General features: G+C 46.1%; 1 protein-coding gene and 1 long non-coding RNA gene across 7 annotated transcripts in view; one reads left to right on the top strand and one right to left on the bottom strand.

Annotated features, from left to right (window-relative positions):
• LOC106021758 overlaps window positions 1-3,888 on the bottom strand; it is a 36,123-nt gene extending 32,235 nt beyond the window's left edge. For 2 of the 6 annotated variants that reach the window (XM_021231638.2, XM_021231637.2), the window contains exon 1: window positions 165-1,893. In XM_021231638.2, coding sequence (XP_021087297.1) covers window positions 165-1,691 — 1,527 coding nt within the window. In that variant the 5' untranslated portion in view covers window positions 1,692-1,893. The other 4 variants (XM_040730148.1, XR_005870354.1, XR_002384400.2 and 1 more) reach the window with 4 other exon arrangements.
• Window positions 3,889-12,535: 8,647 nt separating this feature from the next.
• Window positions 12,536-19,214, top strand: LOC121133492. The gene is made up of 2 exons (XR_005870347.1): window positions 12,536-12,710; window positions 14,038-19,214. It is a non-coding gene; the product is annotated as an uncharacterized LOC121133492 (long non-coding RNA).
• Window positions 19,215-21,046: the final 1,832 nt, after the last annotated feature.

The raw sequence follows: 21,046 nt of genomic DNA, 5'->3' as shown, positions 1-21,046 counted from the left end.
GGGTATTGGTAATACCAAATGTGAAGCCCCCATGTTGACTAGGAAGTTTACAGGTTAGCACCAATTAAAAAGATTGCCATAGACTCCTAGGGGCCAGATTTGAAAGAGCTATGGCCCCACTATTTTCCTTAAGCCAAACGTGGCCTTGGCCAGGGAGGACCTACCCATTTCTGTTGGGGGCATTCATGTTTCCAGTGCCCCAGCTGCCTGCAGTAAGCACACTGGTCTCTTCGCAGGGCCTTCCTCCTCTGGTTGTGTGCTGTTTGGCCATGACTGAAGGCACCCCGTTCTTGTGCAGTGATCACAGTCGGAGTCACTGTCTGCATCCGCAGCTCTTCTTCCCTCTCTCTATTGTAAAACACTTTCTGGGCTATCGCCAGCAATTCTGACCTACTCATGTATATAAATCCATCCGTTCTTTCGATCTCCCTACATATGTCTGGGGCAGACTGAGTTATGAAGGTAAAGTTAATGATGGGGAAGTTTGTTGAGTCCTCTGGGTCTATGTCTGTATATTCACGGTATGCATCCAGGAGGCGCTCGAGAAACGCTGAAGGTTGTTCATTTGGACCTTGTCTCACATCTGACACCTTGGAATAGTCAATGGGCTTCCGGGCTGCCCGTTTTATCCCCTCAAGCAAAGCTTGTTGGTAATCACTGAGTGTCATCCTACCCTTTACTGTCCTATCTTTCCAGTCTAGTGTCTGAATAGGCAGGTCATGTTTGCCAGTCAGTGCATATATTCCAGGAAGTGTTTTAGCTGCCTCAGTCAGAATCCGTTCCCTCTCCTCCATTGTGAAGAAGACATGTAAGATAAGTTTACAGTCATCCCAAGTAGGATGGTGGATGAGCAAGATATATTCAATTAGAGAGATTAGGGGCTTTGGGTTTGTGCTGAAAGGAGGGTGCTGCACCTTCCAGTTAAGAAGATCAGTGGTGGTTAAAGGCACATAGGCTATGCAGCTGCGGTATGTCCTGAGATGGGGGTTCTGGGAGTTCTTGTTATTACGATCAGTGTGGGTGAAGGGCACACAGACATCGGAGGGCTGGGATAGAGGTTGGGGTTGAGGAGGAGGTGGAGTCACGGTCTGGGGCTGAGGTGGGGGCTGAGTCACGGTCTGGGGCTGAGTCACGGTCTGGGGCTGAGTCACGGTCTGGGGCTGAGTCACGGTCTGGGGCTGAGTCACGGTCTGGGGCTGAGTTACGGTCTGGGGCTGAGTCACAGTCTGGGGCTGAGGTGCAGGCCTTTTTAGGGGCTTGGGTTGCGGTGGGGGCTGAGTTACGGTCTGGGGTTGAGGTGCAGGCTTTTTCACAGGCTGGGGCTGAGGCAGAGACTGAGGGAGCTGAGACAATGGGGAATGACGATGGCCATATTTGACCATAAAAGACTTCATCCATAGCGGTGGATTAGATGTTGCTTCTGCCCAAGGCACAATGTATGGAATTTGGTTCAGGTGGCCGGGTAGTTTGTAGACAACATCTACTATGGCCCAAGCCACCTTGGGATCAAAGGTGCCCTCAGGGGGCCATTCGACCCCAAATGTGGGCCATTTCTGTTCACAGAAGATCTGGAGACGTTTCTTGGTAATGTAGTAGCCATAACGCTTCTTCAATTTCCTGGGGTAAAGTAGGTCAAAATTTTCTAGTACACACTTTAAGGGAGTGTCTGCTTTACTACTCTTATTACCCATTCTGTTGTCCAGTCACCCCAAGTCCAAACCACAGAAGACTCAGGGCAAAGAGACAGAAAAGACAAAACAATACAGGACACAGGGGGGGTCAAGAACCAGGTGGGCTGTGTGACTTCTCCTTAGTGGCCTCCTAAGACCCCTCACTGGCCCCAAATGGGATCGAAATAAAACCAGGATCAGATGTCATATAAGGAAAACTATGACTTACCAATGGAGGCCTCCTCAGACAGGTGCTTTACTGGTTTTCTTTTAATGCAGCCTTGGGCCAGCCAAACCGGAAGTGAGCCCGAGGCCCTTGGAATGTCTCAAGGTGCACATCAGGTGGGAAGTGTCCTCCAGTCCCTGAGGATCAAAGGGAATGGTCTGGGTTCTAAATTTGGGAAGGGGGTCTTATATTTGTAGGGAAAAGGGGGCAGCCAAAGAAACACACCCTGAACAGAGCCAAAGAAACACACTTTGGCCCTGCATCCAGAACCAAAAAAATGTACCCCGACACTGAAACCAGTGCCAAAGAAACACACTTTGTCCCTAGAATCAGAGCCAGTGAAAGAAATACACCCTGGCCCTAAAATTAGAGCCAAAAGGCTAAGAAGGACCAGAGAAAGAAACACACTTTGGCCCTGAAACCTGAACCAAATCTAACCTAACCCTGTGCAGAAAACTAGCCAATCCCTGAGCAGGAGATTGAAATCTGACCAATCCCCACCCTGGAAACACTTCCCCTGCCCCCAAGAATCCCTATATAAACCCTGCATCTGTTCAGCTTGTGGCTATTTGTGCTACCAGACTGTGTCCTCTGCCAGAAGAATCCACTCTCCTGGATTCTTCCCTCCCAATAAACCCCTTCAATGAGTTTTGGGTGACGACCTTCTTTTGAGGTGGAGCAGAGACACCCCTGGGCAGAGCAGAGAGAGCAGGGCGAGCAGGGCTGTATGTAACACTTTTGCAGGGGAAACCTTCCCCTGGCAGAGCGGAGCTGTTACACTCTGAGCTGAACTGTAGCAACTTCGCCCGGGGAAACCTCCTACCGGAGCAAAACTGCTACACTGGGCAAACATCCCCAGCTGGAAGACCCTGCCCTGCCAGAGCAAGCCGATACACCAGAGAAGCCTTTGTCTGAGGCTGGGCTAAGCTGCTAAGCTTACTGCAGCCTGTGGTGGTCCTTGGCTCCCGAGCTCCAGGATACCTTTCCACCTGAGCTGTGTTAACACTCAGTATTCTGGGGCTCCCGAGTGCCAGAATACCTGTCCCACCCAGCGGAACGTTTAGAATATCACTTAAGCTTCCAAATGATAATCCCACTGAATAAGGATAAAGACCACCTTATTCTGTGCAGTCACCCGTGTGGCGGCTGTCTACCCCTAAGACAGGGTTCGAGAAAACTGCCCGGTGCATCTCTCTCTCTCTCTCTTTTGGTTTTTCGAGCCAGGGTTTTTCTGTGTTGTTTTGGACCCTGTCCTGGAACTCGCTCTTGTAGACCAGGCTAGTCTCAAACTCACAGCGATTCGCCTGCCTCTGCCTGGGATTAAAGGCACCACGACCAGCTCGGTGCACCTCTCTTATAGGACAAAACCACAAGGAGATTTTGCAAGCAGATGAGTTTAGAGAAAGAGCAAGGCTGCTATGGAATTCTTCCTGGAACATCTGGCACAAAACATTCTGAGGTTATGGGGTCGCGGGCAGCCGAATACCCAGAACCGGAAACGTAGTTTTGGCTAAATTTCAAAATGGCTACAGCTCTTAAATGGCTTTCTCAACCCAAATCCCCGGACCCAGTGGACCGGCACTCTGCAGGGCGCTCCTCCCGCAGGTGGCCGTCCGGGTGACAAGTCCAGACTACGGCGACCACTTCCGGCCGGCTCCCGACCCCGTACTCACCAGACGGCCCCAGGAGAAGGACGTCCCTCCGTCCCTGTCGCCCCCGCAGCCCTGGGTCTCGCCTGTGGCCAAACCGCGCCGGTCTAGATGCCAAACTTTGTTCCTACCTCCCGCCCCGAAGGTTAGGAGCCAATCAGACGCCGCCGCTCTGTGACGGATGGTCCGACGAGCCCGTGTGCAGAAAGGGGCGGTCGCCCGGGCGCCGTTATCTAGAAAGGTGCTCTCAGAGAGGAAAGCGAAAGCGACTGCCAATAGATTTGTTTTTTCCTTTCTTCCTTCCTTCCTTTCTTTTTTCTTTCTTTCTTTTCTCTCTCTCTCTTTCTTTCTTTCCTTTCTTCTCTCTCTCTCCCTCTCTCCCTGCTTCCTTCTTTCTTCTTCTTTTCTTTTTGTTTTTGTTTGTTTGTTTTTTTTTCGAGACAGAGTTTCTCTGTGTAGCCCTGGCTGTCCTGAAACTTACTCTGTCGACCAGGCTGGCCTCGATCACAGAGATTTTCCTGCCTCTGCTTCCCCGGTTCACCAGATTCTTAAAGCGACAGGCCCTTGTCTTTCTGCCATGGTAGTCAGAATTGGATAAAGTAGCTCAGGAAGTGCCTGGTGGTGGTGGCGGCGGCAGATGGGTCTTTGAGTTCGGGGCCAGCCCGGTCTATAGAGGAACTTCCGGGACATCTAGGGCTACACAGAGGAAAAACCCTGTCTTGAAAAACTAAAAGGAGATGAAGCAAAAGAGAAGGGGGAGGGAGGTAGAGGGAGGGAGGGAAGACTGGTATAAAATGAGGAATAGATCCCTTGTGCAGAAAGCTGCTTAGCCTGGCAGAAAGAGAACTTTGCTGCATAAACAGCGTATAACATGTATGGGGCTGGAGGCAGTCCGACATAGCTGCAGGTTTGATGATAACTGTGCTGCAGCTCTGTATCTCTGAGGAAATGCAAGCAAGTTGATCTGTTTTGCATATCTGGTTCTTGCAGGCAGAAGGACTATCTATCTCCAAACCTTTCCCAAAATGCCCAATAGAGTGTCTCCATTCCACCTCGATTTGGAGATATTTAAGAGGAGCCCTGGCCAGAGGTGATCAGCTGGCCTAATTGTGCTGTTAAGGAACTTTCCAACAGGATAATAAGGTGGCATCAAATAATAGTTTCATTAAATGAATGACAGTCTGCATTTATAGTTTTAGCGCCCTGCCAATTTCATGAAGCTACAGCACTTATGTAATTGTGGGTTGGCTGAAGTTTCCCATGCAAAATTGATTCTTAGCAAGTTCATAACCATTGCTATGATTTCTTAAAGGATCTCTGTGATGTTACACATGCCAACCATCTAAAATCTGGCTCTCATTATCACTGTTCCTCTCTTCAACTCTGAGGGCTAAATTAGGTAGTGACATAAATGAGGATTAAATATAGCCAATCAACGGAAGTCACAGCAAGAACCTGTGCTGGATTGTAGGATTTAGACATGAGCTGAAAGGAGAGAAAAGAGAAGCCTGCTTTGCCATCTGCTTCAATCCTCCATGGACCCTGGGACATCCCAGGCAGAGCCCATATCTGCCAGGCCAGCCCAGCACACATGGAGTTCTGAGGTGCAGGGCCCACCACAGTTACCTCAGAAGCCTCAGAGTTACACATAAGTTGGCTTTACAGTTTTGAAGTACTACCAGCAAATCTTATAACATTCAGAAGTCTCTTATACTGGATATGACAGAAAGGGTGAAATTAACTATGACACAGATGAGCTAGAAATAAGTACTGCAAGGGCAGCTGGGAAATGTGGACTGACTCTTATGTAGATATTTTCCCTCTTTAAGCAAAGTCAGGACTCTGTTAGCGTGGAAGAGGGAAGGAATGGTGAGCTCCAGGCTACGAATAGACCTTGACTCAAAGGAGATGGATGGAATTTCAGAAAGTGGCCCTTTAAGGTTCTTGTCTGGCTTCCAGAAGCATGCACACACATGCACATCGGTATCAGGGCACCTATTAGTGTCTGAGAATTGGCAATAACCCAAGCAGGCACCAGAGTCCACACAAAGCAAGTTTTGTATTGAATTGGACAGGAGGGAAACAAAAAACAAGAGAACTGACCAGTCAGGGACAATATCACAGACTCATTGCTTACTGTATCACTGAACGTTCATTGCAGCAAGCATTTAAGCACAAAACCCACAATCTGTTCAAGTTACAGTTACATTTTTCCATCAAGCAGGATTCAAAGATTAGGGGCTTTCCCTATGTGTTCCATCGTTGTCAACTGACACAGAATGTAAGTTCTTCAGTCCAACCAATCAGATTCATTTGTTCTTTTTTTGTTGTTAGGAACAACCGCAATGTTTTAGAAAACCAAAGATGTACAACAGACTATCTGTTCTGTTTAAGGAGAAGGCTGGTCAGCTATTGGAAAGTCCCCAGCTCCCCCAGGGCTGAGGAACTTGATGTTGTTTCACTCTGCTGATAAAATGTAATCTGAAGTCAAAATTGCAGCACTTAGGACAAGGTGCTGTTGCCTGTTCCCAGGATACACCACACACATAAAAAAAAATAAAAAATGATGTGTAGACCTCAATGCACACTTTCCCCCCAGAATTCATGAAACATTGACCAAGAGGGCTTATGTCTGGAGACAGAAAGCAAACAATACAAAATTTTAAAAGAATTTCAATTATATGACCATAATGGAGTCACACGTGAAACTAGCAACAGAAAGATAATCAGAAATTTTCTAAACATGTAGAAATTTAATAATATGCTTTTTTAAAAAAACAGCATCTCAGTGTTCTATAGCTCTGGCTGTCCAGGAACTCCCTATGTAGACTAGGTTCGCTTTGAACTCACAGAGATCTGTTGCCTCTGCCTCCTGAGTGCTGGAATTAAAGGTGTGCAACACCATACTTAGCTTAAATACCATACTACTTAATTACTGTAAACAAAAAGAAAGCAAATCTTAAAATGAATGACCTTAAGAAAATGCAAAAAACTGTGCACAATGGCACAGCTGTAATCCCAGCAATCGGGCATCAGAGGCAGGAAGACTGGAAGTTCAATTCCAGTGTCCACTCATAACATGTGTGAGGCCAGTCTGGGCTGCCTGAAGCTTTGTTTCAGAACACACACACACACACACACACACACACACACACACACACACTCAAGATGTCACTCAAGTCAATGTAATATTAAATGTCATATAAAGGGCATATTATATGGGTAATTACAATAAGATCAGTTAGATCATGAGGGAAAGGCGAATATAGTTAAAATCTACCGTGTTCTTCAAGATATTTATAAGGGGAGGTTTTTGAGTGTTCCCAACATAAATGACAAGTGTTTGGGGGGCAGGGTATGCTAATTACCCTGATTTGATCATTTCACATCCTACACATGGATCAAAAGTCCATGTTGTAGCACGTAAATTAATTGTTATGGATCAGCTCTATATACAGTTTGCTATAAAATCAACAGTTCAAGCAGGCATCTCCTTAATCAGATAGTGTTTGCCTAATACCAAAAAGAAGATTGATTTGGGGTACTAGCTGGCACTAGCTGTGGACTGTCCCTCTCTTGAGAAGACCAGATTGCCAGGAAGCCTACACATAGCTGGGCAGGCAGAATTTATGCCTCTTTCTTCCACTGTTTTTTGTTTGTTTGTTTGTTTATTATGTACTCGGTTTGAACCAGGCCTTCAAGCTACTAAGCTACATGCCCAGTCCATTCAAGGTAATGTTTCACAGACCATCCTCCAACATTGACAGGATATCTCTGAATTGTTACACACCTACCCTGGCAGTTTGGAAGACTATTGTGTTTGGTTCTTTTATTTTTACACAGGCAATGTCTGAGCTGTCCAGTAAGTTCTTCGTGGTATCATTTGGATGAGGTAAAGTCACAGACAATGGATAATATGCACATTGGATCAAGGCCGCATGAATATACAAAGTAGCAAGACATGTGAGACGCAGTGGAGGAGTCATGGGAGATTAGCAGCCCAGTGTGTCTGAAAGGAGGAATAAGTTCAGTTCCCACTTCAAGACAGGGAGAGAGGAGCCAGGGGGGAGAGGGGTTTGTACGGTAGGAGAAGGAGAAGAGGGTGGAGGGTGAATGTGACCGCAGTGTATTATACACATGGATGAAATTATCAAATAAAAACTGTTTTTGAGACAAGATTTCTCTGTGTAACTTTGGAGCCTATCCTAAGCTGCCCTCGAACTCACAGAGATCCACCTGCCTCTGCCTCACACGTGCTAGGGTTAAAGTCATGTGCCACTACCCCCTGGCCAAATAAACTAATTTTTAAAGAGTGATTTTTAAATTTTCAATCTGATATAAAAGCAAGTGAGCACATTGTGGAAGCTCTATCACATAAGCAGATAAATAAAACACAGGTTAAAGTCTATATCTCAAGTTGTGTGTCACATAGCAGATCTCTGCAACAGGGTTCCTGGTGACACGACATTTCATCTGGGGCTTGTGAGGTGGTGGCTCAGTGGTATGGGTGCTTCCCACCAGGCCAGATGACCTGAGCATGAGACAACCATGGGAGAAAGAGAGAACCGACTTCCTCAAGGTGTCCTCTGACCTCCACATGTGTGCAGTGACATGTCTGTACACACACAATTAAAAAGGGAAATATTTCAGTCAGATAGAGCTGTGTGTATCTGGTGTTCGGTTTCACTTGGGTCTGTAGCAGAAATAGGGTTACTCTAGGATGATTTTCAGCCTTTGTGGCCACAGGGGCGTTGGCTTCTGGTGAAATGACTAAATGTAGCTTTGCAAAAGTTTTTTTTTTATTGTTACACAGTTTACGTGTTAGCAAGTCAATTTCCGCATACCAAAACCTCTTATCTGAAGCTCCTCCAAACCAAAAATTAGCCCAAATTAGACAAAGATAGGGAATCAGTTCAATGCAAGAAGTACAGAAGTATTAAATGCCATTCTCTCCTTCAAACACTGTAAACTCCTGCTTAGGACAAGGGATTCAGATATTTGTGTCGTCCTCGGCTTCTGAGACTTTGATGCAAGAGTTTTAATCTCGCACCCAGTAAAACCTTGGTTTACACAAAGGCTTCCTCCTGCACTCCAGGAATCTGCTGGTCTGGAGCAGTGACCCCTTTCCCTTTCTGCCTTCAACTCCTGTTCACCAATTCTGTTCAGACTAGCCAATGGAGTAACACAGTGAGGCCTGCCCTAGCCAATGGGGAAAAGTCCCAGTCACCGCCTGAGTTAGAGTGAAAACCAAACGCTCCTGCTATCTCTGTGTATTTTGTTGAAGCAGATTAGTCAGATGACATACCTGAATAGGGGCTCGAGGAGGATTAAGGAAAAACAATGAAGACAGGACAGAGTCAGCAAGGCTGCCAGTCAATACTGACTTAGGGTGAGACAGACAGACAGTTCAGAGTGGGTTCTTAAAATACAGCCTCTCTAAACGATCAACTGCAGAAATGGTCTTTCTCCTCCAATATTTGTCAATCCAATATTTGGGATTGACAAAGGCATGTAGAGGAAAGTTAGCTGTTCAACTCATGGCTGCCAGGGAGCAAAGAGTGTGACAAGAAGCAGAGGGTGTCTTTCCAGGACAAGTCCCAGTGAACTGGTCCCCCAGATAAGGCCCCACTGTCCGAATTCCACCATCATCCAGTGGTCTATTCAAAGCATCATCCCGTTGATAGAGCAGCCCACAGCCTGACCACAACCCTGCCTGCATGACTGTGAGCTTCTCCGTTACTTTCCTCTAAACCACACACCTTACTTTCTTCCTGTTTGAGTTCCTGAAGACGTTGTTTCTCCGGCAGCAAAGCTTTGGTTCATCACATTGTTCTCTCAATGCTAGTGTTTGTAAGTACAGACTCTAAAGTCCTGTGTGGCTGCAGGGGACATCTAAAAATATCAAATTTAGCCTGGCACTGGGTATGAAAAGTTGGATTTCTAGCAGTTTCTAGCTGTCACACAATGAGAAAGCTGGAGGAAATTGGATTAATAGTGGTCATTACTGTATTTTTTTTGCAATGGCCCCTTTGACCACTTTTTCACAAAGAAAATTATCATCACCTGTGGACTAATAATAATAGAAGTTGTTCCTTTTCAGGAAGACTTCAAACAAAAAAAAAAAAAACCAACCAACCAAACAACAACAACAACAAAAACAAAACCAAAAAGCAAACAGACCACGGAACAGAGATGGGAAAGGCTGCCGGTGTCGCCATCTGTGGAGGAACTGGGACTGAAATATGGCAGGCGCATCTTCCAGGATAAAGAAGAGTCCTGACTGTTAACGATAAAGTGCCAGGGGAACCTTGGCTGATTCCATGGCAGGGAGGTTGACCCAGGTGAGGTTGACTGGAGCTGGCGACAAACAAACCAGGCAGACAGAGCTTAAGTGAGTTTTATTAGAAAGGGGAGGGAAGGGGGAAGGACAGAGAAAAGAGGTAAAGAGACACAGTCGCAGTCACAGACACACACACACACACACACACACACACACACACACACGGGGAGGGGGGCAGGAGTGGGGGGGGAGAAGAAGAGAGAGACAGAGACAAAGACAGAGAGGAAAAGTCCTGTCTGCCCCAGGGGAACAGCGGGAAAAGAGAGCAAGAAAGAGAACATAGTGGACCAGGTCTTTCTTTTAAAGGGGTGGGTCCTTAGCACCTGCATGCAGAAAGTAGTCCTGGAACCCTGGGCTGAATAGGGTCCAGCCTGAGTGGACTCTGACAGTGACAGGAGCAGGCCAGCATAATGCCTGAATCCTTACTACTGATGAGGAGATGTGTTGGGCCTAAGAAAGGCTTGGATGCAGGCCCAGTGTAAGCTCCTGAGCCTGGCTAGAGTTTAGCGACCTGTCTCTAACCTGTAACCTCCACGTGGGGGTGACTCAGCCAGATCTGATGCAAGATTGCCCCCTGCCTAGCTACCTGCCTGCTTGGTGGAATACTATTGGCCCTTAACTCCTCAGGTCAAGTTACCCTATCCCAAGATTCCCATCCCCTACCTCAGTCCTATATAAGTTCCTGTGTGTTGGAATAAATCGAGATCCTGCTTCGACAGACTCCCTGCAGAGATGGAGACTCACCTGTCCTCAGGTCTGCATCCAATTCCTTAGCTAATCTCTGATACCCAGAGCATGGACAGGAGGATGACATCTGTGAGACTCAGCACAAAGCAAGGTATTGGAATCCGGAGGGGATGGCCGAGAACATTTCCCCACTTGAGTTGTCTGTGGCAGATTTCCTGAAGGGACTGGGTTGGCGGAGGAAAGGGAGTGGGAGTTGGGAAGTGAGTGCCTCCAGGGAACCGTGATTCAGTCTCTGATGTTGAAAATAGAAGATAAAAGAACGACTGAGGAGATTCCCAAAAAAACAAGCAAACAAAAAAAACAAACTTTAGAGAATCGGGTGGTGACAGCATTGATGCAGAGACCTTTTGTTCTTTCAAACTAATTAAATTCCCACCATCTCATGGAATCCATACCCTGTGGTTCCCATCAGATGCTAACTTGAGGCCCACTTTGGGAACTCCTCAGGGACTAAAGGCTCCAGTAAGTCTGTGGCTCTTCTCCTTTAAGAAACTGCAGCTCCCCCCACCCCCAACATATTAAAGAACACCTGAATGCACCTGTGGAGTCAAATAACCCTGCCATTCACATGGAGTACAGGCTGGGGGGAACAGCTTCAGACGAATTTCCTTTTGCCCCATTTTGCAGACATTTCTTGATACTGGCTCTTGAGTTTTGTTTTTGTTTTGTTTTTAAGTATTTTAGGGATTGGGGGGATGGCTCAGAGATTAAGAGCACTGGCTGCTCTTCCAGAGGTCCTGAGTTCAATACCTAGCGTCCACATGGTAGCTCACAACCATCTGTAATAAGATCTGGTGCCTTCTTCTGGCCTGCAGGCTACATGCAGACATAAGCACTGTATACATAATAAACAAATCTTTAAAAAAAAAAAAAGGTATTTTAGAGCTGGACTCAGGCAGATCTCTGAGTTCAAGGCCAGCCTGATCTGCAAATCGAGTTCCAACACAGCCAGGGATACACAAGGAAACCCTGTTTTGACAAACAACAAACAATGGAAAAAAAGAAGAAAGAAAAGAAAATGTAGAGCTTGTATATTCTTCTGGCTTCTAGTATTTTGATAGGTAGACCATCTGAGAGCTGGACAACCTCCCAGGAATTCGGCATAGACCAGATGTCCTGGTGCCCAATGTAGGGCTCCCTAAGTCTCCCCCAAAGGCCCATTTTCATCTGAGAAATGCTTCCATGACCCCAGGTGTCTTAGTTTCATTTCCTGTTGCTGTGATAAATCCCTGGCAGCATCCACCCAGGGAAGCGGGGTTTATTTTAACTCAAGTCCAGATTACTGTCCATGATAGCAGTGAAGTCCCAGGGGCCAACCCTTAAGAAGGCTGGTTCCCCTCTACAGTCAGAGAAGGAGCAATGGGTTCATGTACACGTGCCCACTATTCAGCTTTCTCCATCTTCATACAATCCAGGACTCAAACTCAGGGGAAGGTGCCACCCACCTTTAGGGTCGGTCTTCCCACATCAAAGGATGTAATCAATTCTGCCTCCCTCCATACAATCTAATCTAGACCATCCCTTATTGAGACTCTCCTTAGCTGATTCTAGATAGGTCAAGTTGATGTGAAAGACACCCCCAACCCCCCCCACCTCCGCCAGCTAGTAGCAGTTACGCCATTTTAAGGCTTGTACTGAGTACTAGGGTTCAAATTTAGGTCACAAGTAGCGCCACCTAGCCCATGCCAAACAGGATAACTGCGGTCAGGCACCTGGAGTTCAGCCACCCACATAAGGAAGGAGAAGGGGGAACGCCGATATCTGACTTCCAGGTACCCGCGACCTTTCTAGGGCGCGAATTTCAAATTCTGTGACGTCACAGAAGTGGGTGGCAACTCGTACCTCGTTGACAGTACCACCGCTGACACCTCATTTGCATATCGGACCTGATTGAGAACCTCACCTGTACATTCCACAGGACTTTCGCACCATATGTAAATAAGGTGTGCCCTGTAACCACTCATCTGCTTCTGTGAGCCTGCTTCTGCCTCCCCAAACCCTATATAAGCTGCATTAAATCCAGCCCGGCATGCTCAGCCTCCCGAAGGGCAGCAGCCATGGTGAGTCAACAACAAAAGGTGAGCAATCGTCCTTCCCACCCGGTTGTTGTTTTGTTTTAATCTAGGATGCTAGCAGAAGGTGATGCCCGCATCCAGCCTCATCTACCTGCATCACCTAAGGCAGCCAGGACAGTTTTCCAAAACGCAGATCCCTGCTCTCAGGTGACTCTAAGTTGTGGTGATTTGATAAGAGCAGGAAATGTTATATGCACAGTAGAAAACACTGTGATTCATAACGTATAATAGTCTCAGATCTGAGATGAGGTGTTTTAGGCAGTATTTAATAGCACTACAGAGTAGAGCGACCCCTGCAACATGAAGTGCACATCTCTGTGTTCAGAAACAAGGCTCTAGTGAAGGTTCATGAAGCCACCTAGGTGAACGCTGCAGCGAATATCTCTGATCCAGTATATATTTGATGCCAAAGGAATTTTGTGACCCCTACACATCCAGAAACTTACTGTTGCCAGACTTTCCACAGCCCCCACTTTCAGGTCACAGGACCCACAGTTCAAGGAGCTCTCTGAAGCTTGAGAAAAAGAGGATCCTTACAGAACATGGTAATGTTCTGGCACCAAAGGTTGGAACAGCAGATGGGGGCGACTTTCCTAGGGCTGTCACTGAAACTAGTCTCAGCATGAGAGGCAGAGAGCCAGGGCTTCAGGGGAACAGTGAGGAATGGGCCTTAAATAGCGTCTATCAGTGCCAGGAGAACAGCTCCCAAAGTCTTCAGAGACACGGCTTTCTGGTTTTGCTCCTGAGAAATTTCAGCTCTTCTCCCTTTTATGTAATAAAGACGCAGGGTGTCCTCCATCACCCTCTGACCCGGGATGGAAGAAAGAAAGGAATGCCCAAGTCTCCTCTGCTTAGCATCTCTGGCTCCACCTCTAAGAGGGTTTGGAATCTGCTGGATTCTGGTCTCTCTAACTGAATGTCGAAGCCCACTCAGTATCCCCTAGCTTACCCCAGGAGGCACTCAGAAGCAGGCTTGTGGCACTTTTCTGTGTTTGCTTTTCCTATTTTTCTTCATGTGTCTGGGTGTTTTGTCTGCATGTATGTCTGAGTGCCACACAGGTACCTGGTGCCCAAGAGACCAAAAGAAGTTACAGATGGTTGTGAGCAGTGGAACAGGTTCTCTGGAGGAGCAGCCGGAGTGCTTTTAACTCTTGAGCCTTTCTCAGGGTGAGCTTTTAAACACAGAAACCATGTCCTGGGTTGACAGACTGAACAACAACTGTTAGCCACAATTGTATCTACAAAAGCCAAAACACAAGGCTGGTGCATTTAGAGACTCTCCAGGAGCTGTGGACTTTGGTGGGATAGGTCTTTGCTTTTGTTTCTACAGGTGGTGATGGCCGGACAGTAATTCAGTCACATTGAGAGTACAAGACTCAGCCGTTGCTGACAGCAGAGTAGTTATCCAGGGGACCAAGAGAACAGAAACTAGTGCCGATTATTTGACTAATGTCTGCCTGCCTACTTTGTCTGTATGTCTGTCCTCTCCCCCCCCCCTTTTTTTCCTTTCATGACAAGACAAGATTTTTAAAAAATTACTCTTGACCAGTTAAGATAGAAACAACAGGTTGGGTGTAGCTGCTGATCCATTGTCTGGGAACCATATGCAATGTCACTCACTGTATTACCCCTGTCTATTTAGGCAGAGGAATGTGTGGTGGCCACTCCCAGTGTGTGTGTGTGTGTGTGTGTGTGTGTGTGTGTGTGTGTTTCTATATGTTTCTGTATTGATCAGTAGCTTTCACCGGTATTAGAACCTCTCAGCTTAAGTATTGTGCCCGTCCTGTTGGGGACCAGAATCCTTTTATCTGTTCCAGGTTGCCCAGAGAAAACCCCTACACAAAACAAAAACAAACAAAACAAACACCCCACCTCCTTTCTCATACCTGGGAGCAGGAGCACTTGCTTTTCTGTTACTTGCCCCCTGCCCAGTCAGGATTGGTCCCTGTGTGGAGGTGGGGGCGGGCTTTCATCCAGAGCCCCCTACCTTTTAAAAGGAATGCGCACAGGGAGGGGAACTGGATGGTTTTGTGTCTTTATTCCCTCCCTTGCCTGCTCAAAGCAGCCCCAGGGAAATGAAAAAGTTCCCCTGGGTTGAGCCCAAAGGAAAAGAGAAAGTTCCACTCCTTTCTCTTTCATGATTTATGTCCCCTTTCCAAGCAGCGATCTACGTTTATTGGAAAACTGAAAATCCCCCATTCTCCGAGAAGAGTAGAAAAACCATCCGTGGGCCAGGCAGGGAGAAACACTGCCAAACCTTGCAGACTGGACTGAAACAGATTTTCCCTTCTGCTCAACACGACCAATGAAATCTTAAACACCTTTTACTTTTAAAAATAATTAAAGATAGCTGCTAGAAAGATTTCCTTTGTTGGGAGCAGGAGAGATGGCTTAGAGGTTACGAGCGCTGACTTTTTCTAGAGGACCCAGGTTCAGTTTCAACATTCACATGGTAGCTCATTACCTTTCATAGCTCCAGCCCCAAGGGATTCAATGTTCTTTTCTGGCCTTTGCAGACACAAGGCATGTAGGTGGTACACAGACAGACATTGAGGAAAATCACCCACACACTTAAAATGACATCACACACATTTAGAAAGAAAAAATATTTCCTTTGTCGCCCAGTCAGCCTCAGATATTAGGGAAAAAGTTATAAAAATTAGAGGTAAAAGTAGGTGCCGGTTGCTGGAGGTTGCTCAAAGGCTATTTAGCAACAGATTGGTACAAGACCTTTTGCAAAACTGAAAAACCGCCATTACCTTTGCTGAATGTGAGACACAGACTGACAGATACCCAGCAAACGTTTGGTGTCTTACCCTCTGTCAGAAGGATATCTCCTAGGTGAAAGAGGCTCCTAATCAAAAGATACAGCTGGACCATCTCTCAGATTGACAACAAAGATTCCCAGGGGTATGGAAAGAAACTAACGCCCAAGGACTGGCCCAACACCAAATTCCCTTAATGTTCAACCCACCAGTTCCGCTGCCCTCATCCAAATCAAACAATATCCAATGACCTTGGAAACAAAAGGTGAAATTGCCATCCTCATTGCCTGGCTGGGAGATGCAGGCATCGTGGTATCTTGCTAGTGGCACTGGAATACACCTCTCCTGTCTGTAAAGAAAGCTGGGACTTCTGATTCTCATAAGTTTGAGTCTTGCAGAGAAACACGTATACACTGACCTTGACCTGAAAGAAGCATTCTTGGGCTTCCTTTCGGAGGAGGTGAGTCAACCCATCTTTGTTTTAAATGGACAGACCCCAAAGAGAGGTTACAGCAGGCAACTTACATGGACCATGTTGCCTTAAAGATTTAAAAATTCACCAACTCTGTTTGAGTTAATCTCTTCAGAAGTTTCAGGAAATCAGAAGTTTCTCAGGAAAATAGATTATAAAAGGGTGACTGAAGGCCAGCTGCCAGAGTCACAGATCTTGGGCAACAAACTGTCAGCTATAAAAGTCCAACTCCACCTAGGCACTCTGCACGTATGTTACGGTTGTGTAGCTTGGTCCTCTTGTGGGACTCCTAACAATGGGAACAGGGGCTATCTCCAACTCTTTTTACAGGCCTTTGGGACCCCATTCCTCATACTGGGTCACCCTGCCCAGCCGTAATACATGGGCAGGTGCTTAGTCTTACTACAACTTGATATGCCATGTTTTATTGATATGTGTGGGAGACCTGCCCTTTCCTGAACAGAAAGAGAAGAGGAGGGGATGGGGGGTCAGAGGGGTGATGGAGGAGAGGTATCTCAGCCTACATCATAGGACTGATTGATCTGATTCAAGCTCTCAGATGGGGAAAAGGAAGGAAAGTCCCCCAATCTCAATTCTTTTACCACGGTGCATGTCCACAGTATGATCTATAGAGAAAGAGGGTTTCTCACCTCTGGGGGAAAGGACATGAGAGAAAAAGAGAAAGCCGGGTGGTGGTGGCACACACCCTTGATCCCAGCACTTGGGAGGCAGAGGCAAGTGGATCTCAGTCTTATAGAGTCTTATATAGCAAGTTTCACAACAGTCAGGGTTGTTACACAGAGAAACCCTGTCTGGAAAAACCAAACCAAACCAACAACAACAAACCCAAGAGAAAATCTTGGCCTTCCTAGAGGCTATTTGGCTTCCCTTACAAATTGTCCTCCATGACTGGGCCACTGCCCTGACTGCCTCACAAACTGCCCTAAGACCAGTGTGACTCATTGATATTCTACTACGTACCCTGACTGGGTGTTGCCTGAGACTCCATGGAAATGAAAAAATGGACAGCTCGAGCCCACAGGCTGCTGGGGACCACCAGAGGGAAAGAAAGACCACTCTAGGAAATAACTGGCAGGACTCTGGTAACTAACCTTCACCATGCTACTCATCTGGGGTCTACAAAACTTTCTGAGTTGCTCAGAGCAAGGAATGTTGTACCTAGACTGGACAGCAGTGCCAGAGATCTCAGCCAAATTCAAATAAACCCAAAACAGAGAGAGCCTTTACCTAGAAGGGGTCTGAACGAGATACCACCCAGAACTCTGGGAAAACAGACTGGCCTGCTTATGCTTAGACATCTGGCCCCTGTGCTACATAGGAATAGAAACGAACCAGACTATCAGCCCATTGACAAAACTCACTGTGACTGGAGACAGCCCAAATTAGTGCTAGAGGATGTATAAGAGGCTAAAAGTTGTCTAATGTACAAAACCTTTAGCCCGGGCTCTTCCTTTATCCTGATGCCTGCTGTTCTGCCTTCCCGGTTAATTCATCTGGATAATGTGGAGTATTTGCTTAACCAGGCAAACATGTGTTACATTTGTTCACGCTGCATTTGCTAACTCTGTAGAGTTAATTAAGTAAAATTAACCTGGCTTCAGAGAGGTGGGGTTTGCAGCTGGTTGACCGGAAGTAGCAGGGAGGAGGCTAGCTTGGGTGTTTTTTTAGTTGGGGGTGTGTGGAAGGGAGTGGTTCTGGAAGCCAGCAAAGAGAGTAAGCTAGCAGGTTGTTATTCAAAATCACTGCGCTCAGTTTTTCACCCTGTGAATCTTGAGTTTTATTAGAACAATAGATACTTAGTTAGAGCCTCCTTTAGTGACAACAACAGAACCATTGTCTGGGGGAACAGAATTCGCCCCAGGCTTCTAGGCGTTTAAAGCGCAGGCACTGTGACAAAGGAAGGTAATAAACAGCCCCTGAGATTGCTCTGTGGGCATATACTAATGGCCTCACTCAATGTGCTTCTTCTGATGCTTTCCAAACTAAATAGACAGGTTGATCAGGACCTAGAGCTATTAAAATGACAGATTCCCTTGCAGAAATGCTCCTACAGAATAGGGGAGGCTAAAACTTTCCTTTCATGAGATAAAGAAAACTATGCCTGACTTTGGGAAAAATCTGTTGTTTCTATGCCACTTGGTCAGGAGTGACTAAAAGTAGTCTTGCCGAGGTTAAAAAAAAATCTAGGGGTTGGAGAAATGGCTCAGTGGTTGAGAGCACCTTCTGTTCTTCCAGGGGACCCAGGTTCGATTCCCAGCACCTACATGGCAGCTCACAATTGTCTGTAAGTCCACTTCCAGGGTACCTGTCACTGTCATACAGATGCAGGCAAAAGCACCAATGCACATAAATAAAAGATTTTTAAAAATCCATTCTATTTCCCCTTCCCAGAGAAATTCATGCATCCCACCCCCTTGATCCCTGCTGGTTACTTAGCCTCTGTTGGTCTGCGGATTGTTTCGTGGTTATCCTTTACTTATAAGTTAATACCCACTTATAAGTGAGTACATGCCACGTTTGTCTTTCTGGGTCTGGGTTATGGTCAGGATGTAATGTATGAGAAACAAACAAACAAAGCAAAAGAATCGGGCATTGGTAACACATGTCTTTATCCAGCATTCAGGAGGAAGAGGCAGGCCGATCTCTGTGAGTTTTAGGCTATCCTGGTCTACAGAGTGAGTTCCAGTACATCCAAGACTACACAGAGAAACCCTGTCTTTAAAACAAAAACAAAGAGATAATAAGCACACGAGAGAGACATTAATAAATGTTTTTAAAGACATTAATTAATGGCTAAGTGTTGTTGTTAACTAAAGTATGTCAACCCCCAACATGTTTGTTTGTGCTTAAAAGAGCACCCTGAGAAAAGCTCAGTGCCACACTGGGATCCCAAATACCCAATGTATTCGAAGTCTGATTCGTTTTATGGGACTCTTGGCCTTTTGTGATATGTGAACGATGATAACCTTCCACCAGTTGCAGAGAACTGACAGCAATACAAGTCCCTCCTCCTAGACTAAAGAGAGCTCTGTCCAGCGGAGATTTGTTCAATGCCTCCTTCCAATTGCTGAAGAAATGGCTCAGTGGTTGAGAGCACCGTCTGTTCTTCCAGGGGACCCAGGTTCGATTCCCAGCACCTACATGGCAGCTCACAATTGTCTGTAAGTCCACTTCCAGGGTACCTGTCACTGTCATACAGATGCAGGCAAAAGCACCAATGCACATAAATAAAAGATTTTTAAAAATCCATTCTATTTCCCCTTCCCAGAGAAATTCATTTTCTGTCTATTCACAAAGCTGTGTGTGAGTGTGTGTGTATGTGTGTGTGTGTAAGAGAGAGATTGTGTGTGAGAGTGTGTGTGTAAAAGAGAAAGAGTGTGTATGAGAGAGTGTGTATGAGAGAGTGTGTGTAAGAGAGAAAGAGTGTGTGTATGTGTGTGTGTGAGAGAGAAAGACAGAGTGTGTGTGTGTGAGAGAGAGACAGAGTGTGTGTGTGAGAGACAGTGTATGTGTGTGTGTGAGAGGGAGACAGTATATGCATATGTGTGTGTGTGTGTGTGAGAGAGAGAGAGAGAGAGAGAGAGAGAGAGAGAGAGAGAGAGAGAGAGAGAGAGAGAGAGAGCGCACTCTCAGGGCCTCTTGAACACTCTCCTGCTGAGAGCCCCCCTGGTCACTGTCTGCAAACTTCTGAGCCTTTTCTTCCCTCCACTTCTTGGTGCTGCTTGTGACTTCTTAATGTTCTCCCTTCAACAAGGAGTTAAGAAAAGTGCAAACATATGTTCTCTTTATGTCACTAGGGCTTCAGAAGGCAGGTGCTCGAGATTCTATGTCGTTTAGATACTCGTGATTTTATTTGACCTTTTCTTGAAAGCTACTCTAAACCCCTGAGAGACACTTGGGATCCTATGGAACGATGAGAAGCTGGTTTCAATAGTGTATAAGCAAAAGTGACTCTGGGTCTGATGGTGCACACCTGTAATTCCAACACCCAGGAGGCTGAGACAGGAGGATTATGACGTTGAGACCAGAGACCCTGTTTCAAACAACACTGACCCCAGCCCCACAAAACAACACATACACACATACCCAAGTCCCAAACTCTGCAAAACATACAAATCAGCACAGGCATGGAATTACAATTTTCAGTAATGTAAACACTACTATGGCTTGTGTTTATCTCAGGACGGGCTCTTGGGAAAATTTAAGTATCTTAATTCTTGGGTTTTTTTTTTGTTTTTTTGGTTTTGCTTTTTGTTTGTTTTAGGTTTAACATATATTACTGGCAAATAAAATTATTTAAAACAACAAAAGAAACAGTAATTAAAATTTGGGACATTTCATCCTTTTTAATGAAATCCTGGCCGATTCAGATTTCCTTCCAATCTGGGGGATTTAATGTCGGGGAAATGGCTCTGAGGGTAATCCTGCCTTCCACAAGGGGAGTAAGGCAGCTGGAGGCTGAAGAGCCCTGGGGAGCAGGCGGCCCTGGGAGATTCTGCTGGTCTGTTGCATGGAGAGATGGATGCACAGGCACATGTGTGCACACATACACACACACACACACACACACACACACACACACACACCTGCAGACAGCTATGCATGGTTAGGTGTTTGAAAGAAAATGTTCACATATTTGCGAGTTAGTTTGAAATGCATCAGCAAAAAATAACATGAGGGATGGAAAGATATATTAATATGTATGAAATGAAATAGGTGAAATATTAGTGAAAGAGTCTAGGTGAGTGAAAAAGCCATGCTCACAATCCACCCATCTTCAGACAGACCAACAGTGAACTTGTCAGCCAGCCCATGTCCTTTTACTAAGCCCCACAAGGGCACTGGAAAGATGGCCTGGCTTTAATGACATATGTTGCTCCTCCAGAGGACCCGAATTTTGTTTCCAGCACCCATGTTGGCAGCTCTTGATCTCCTGGAAGTCCAGCTCAGGGGATCTGACAATGCTGGCCTCTGAAAGTTACCTGTACTCACATGTACACACCTACACACAAGAGGACACACACACAGTCAAAATTAAAAATTCAAATGAAAATATTAAGATAAATCTTTAAAAATAAAAC

The sequence above is a fragment of the Mesocricetus auratus genome, unplaced genomic scaffold (genome assembly GCF_017639785.1).
Source record: "Mesocricetus auratus isolate SY011 unplaced genomic scaffold, BCM_Maur_2.0 Super-Scaffold_4256, whole genome shotgun sequence".
NCBI lineage: Eukaryota > Metazoa > Chordata > Mammalia > Rodentia > Cricetidae > Mesocricetus > Mesocricetus auratus.
The sequence above is the reverse complement of the archived record's forward strand: the minus strand, read 5'-3'. Positions and strand labels throughout refer to the sequence as shown.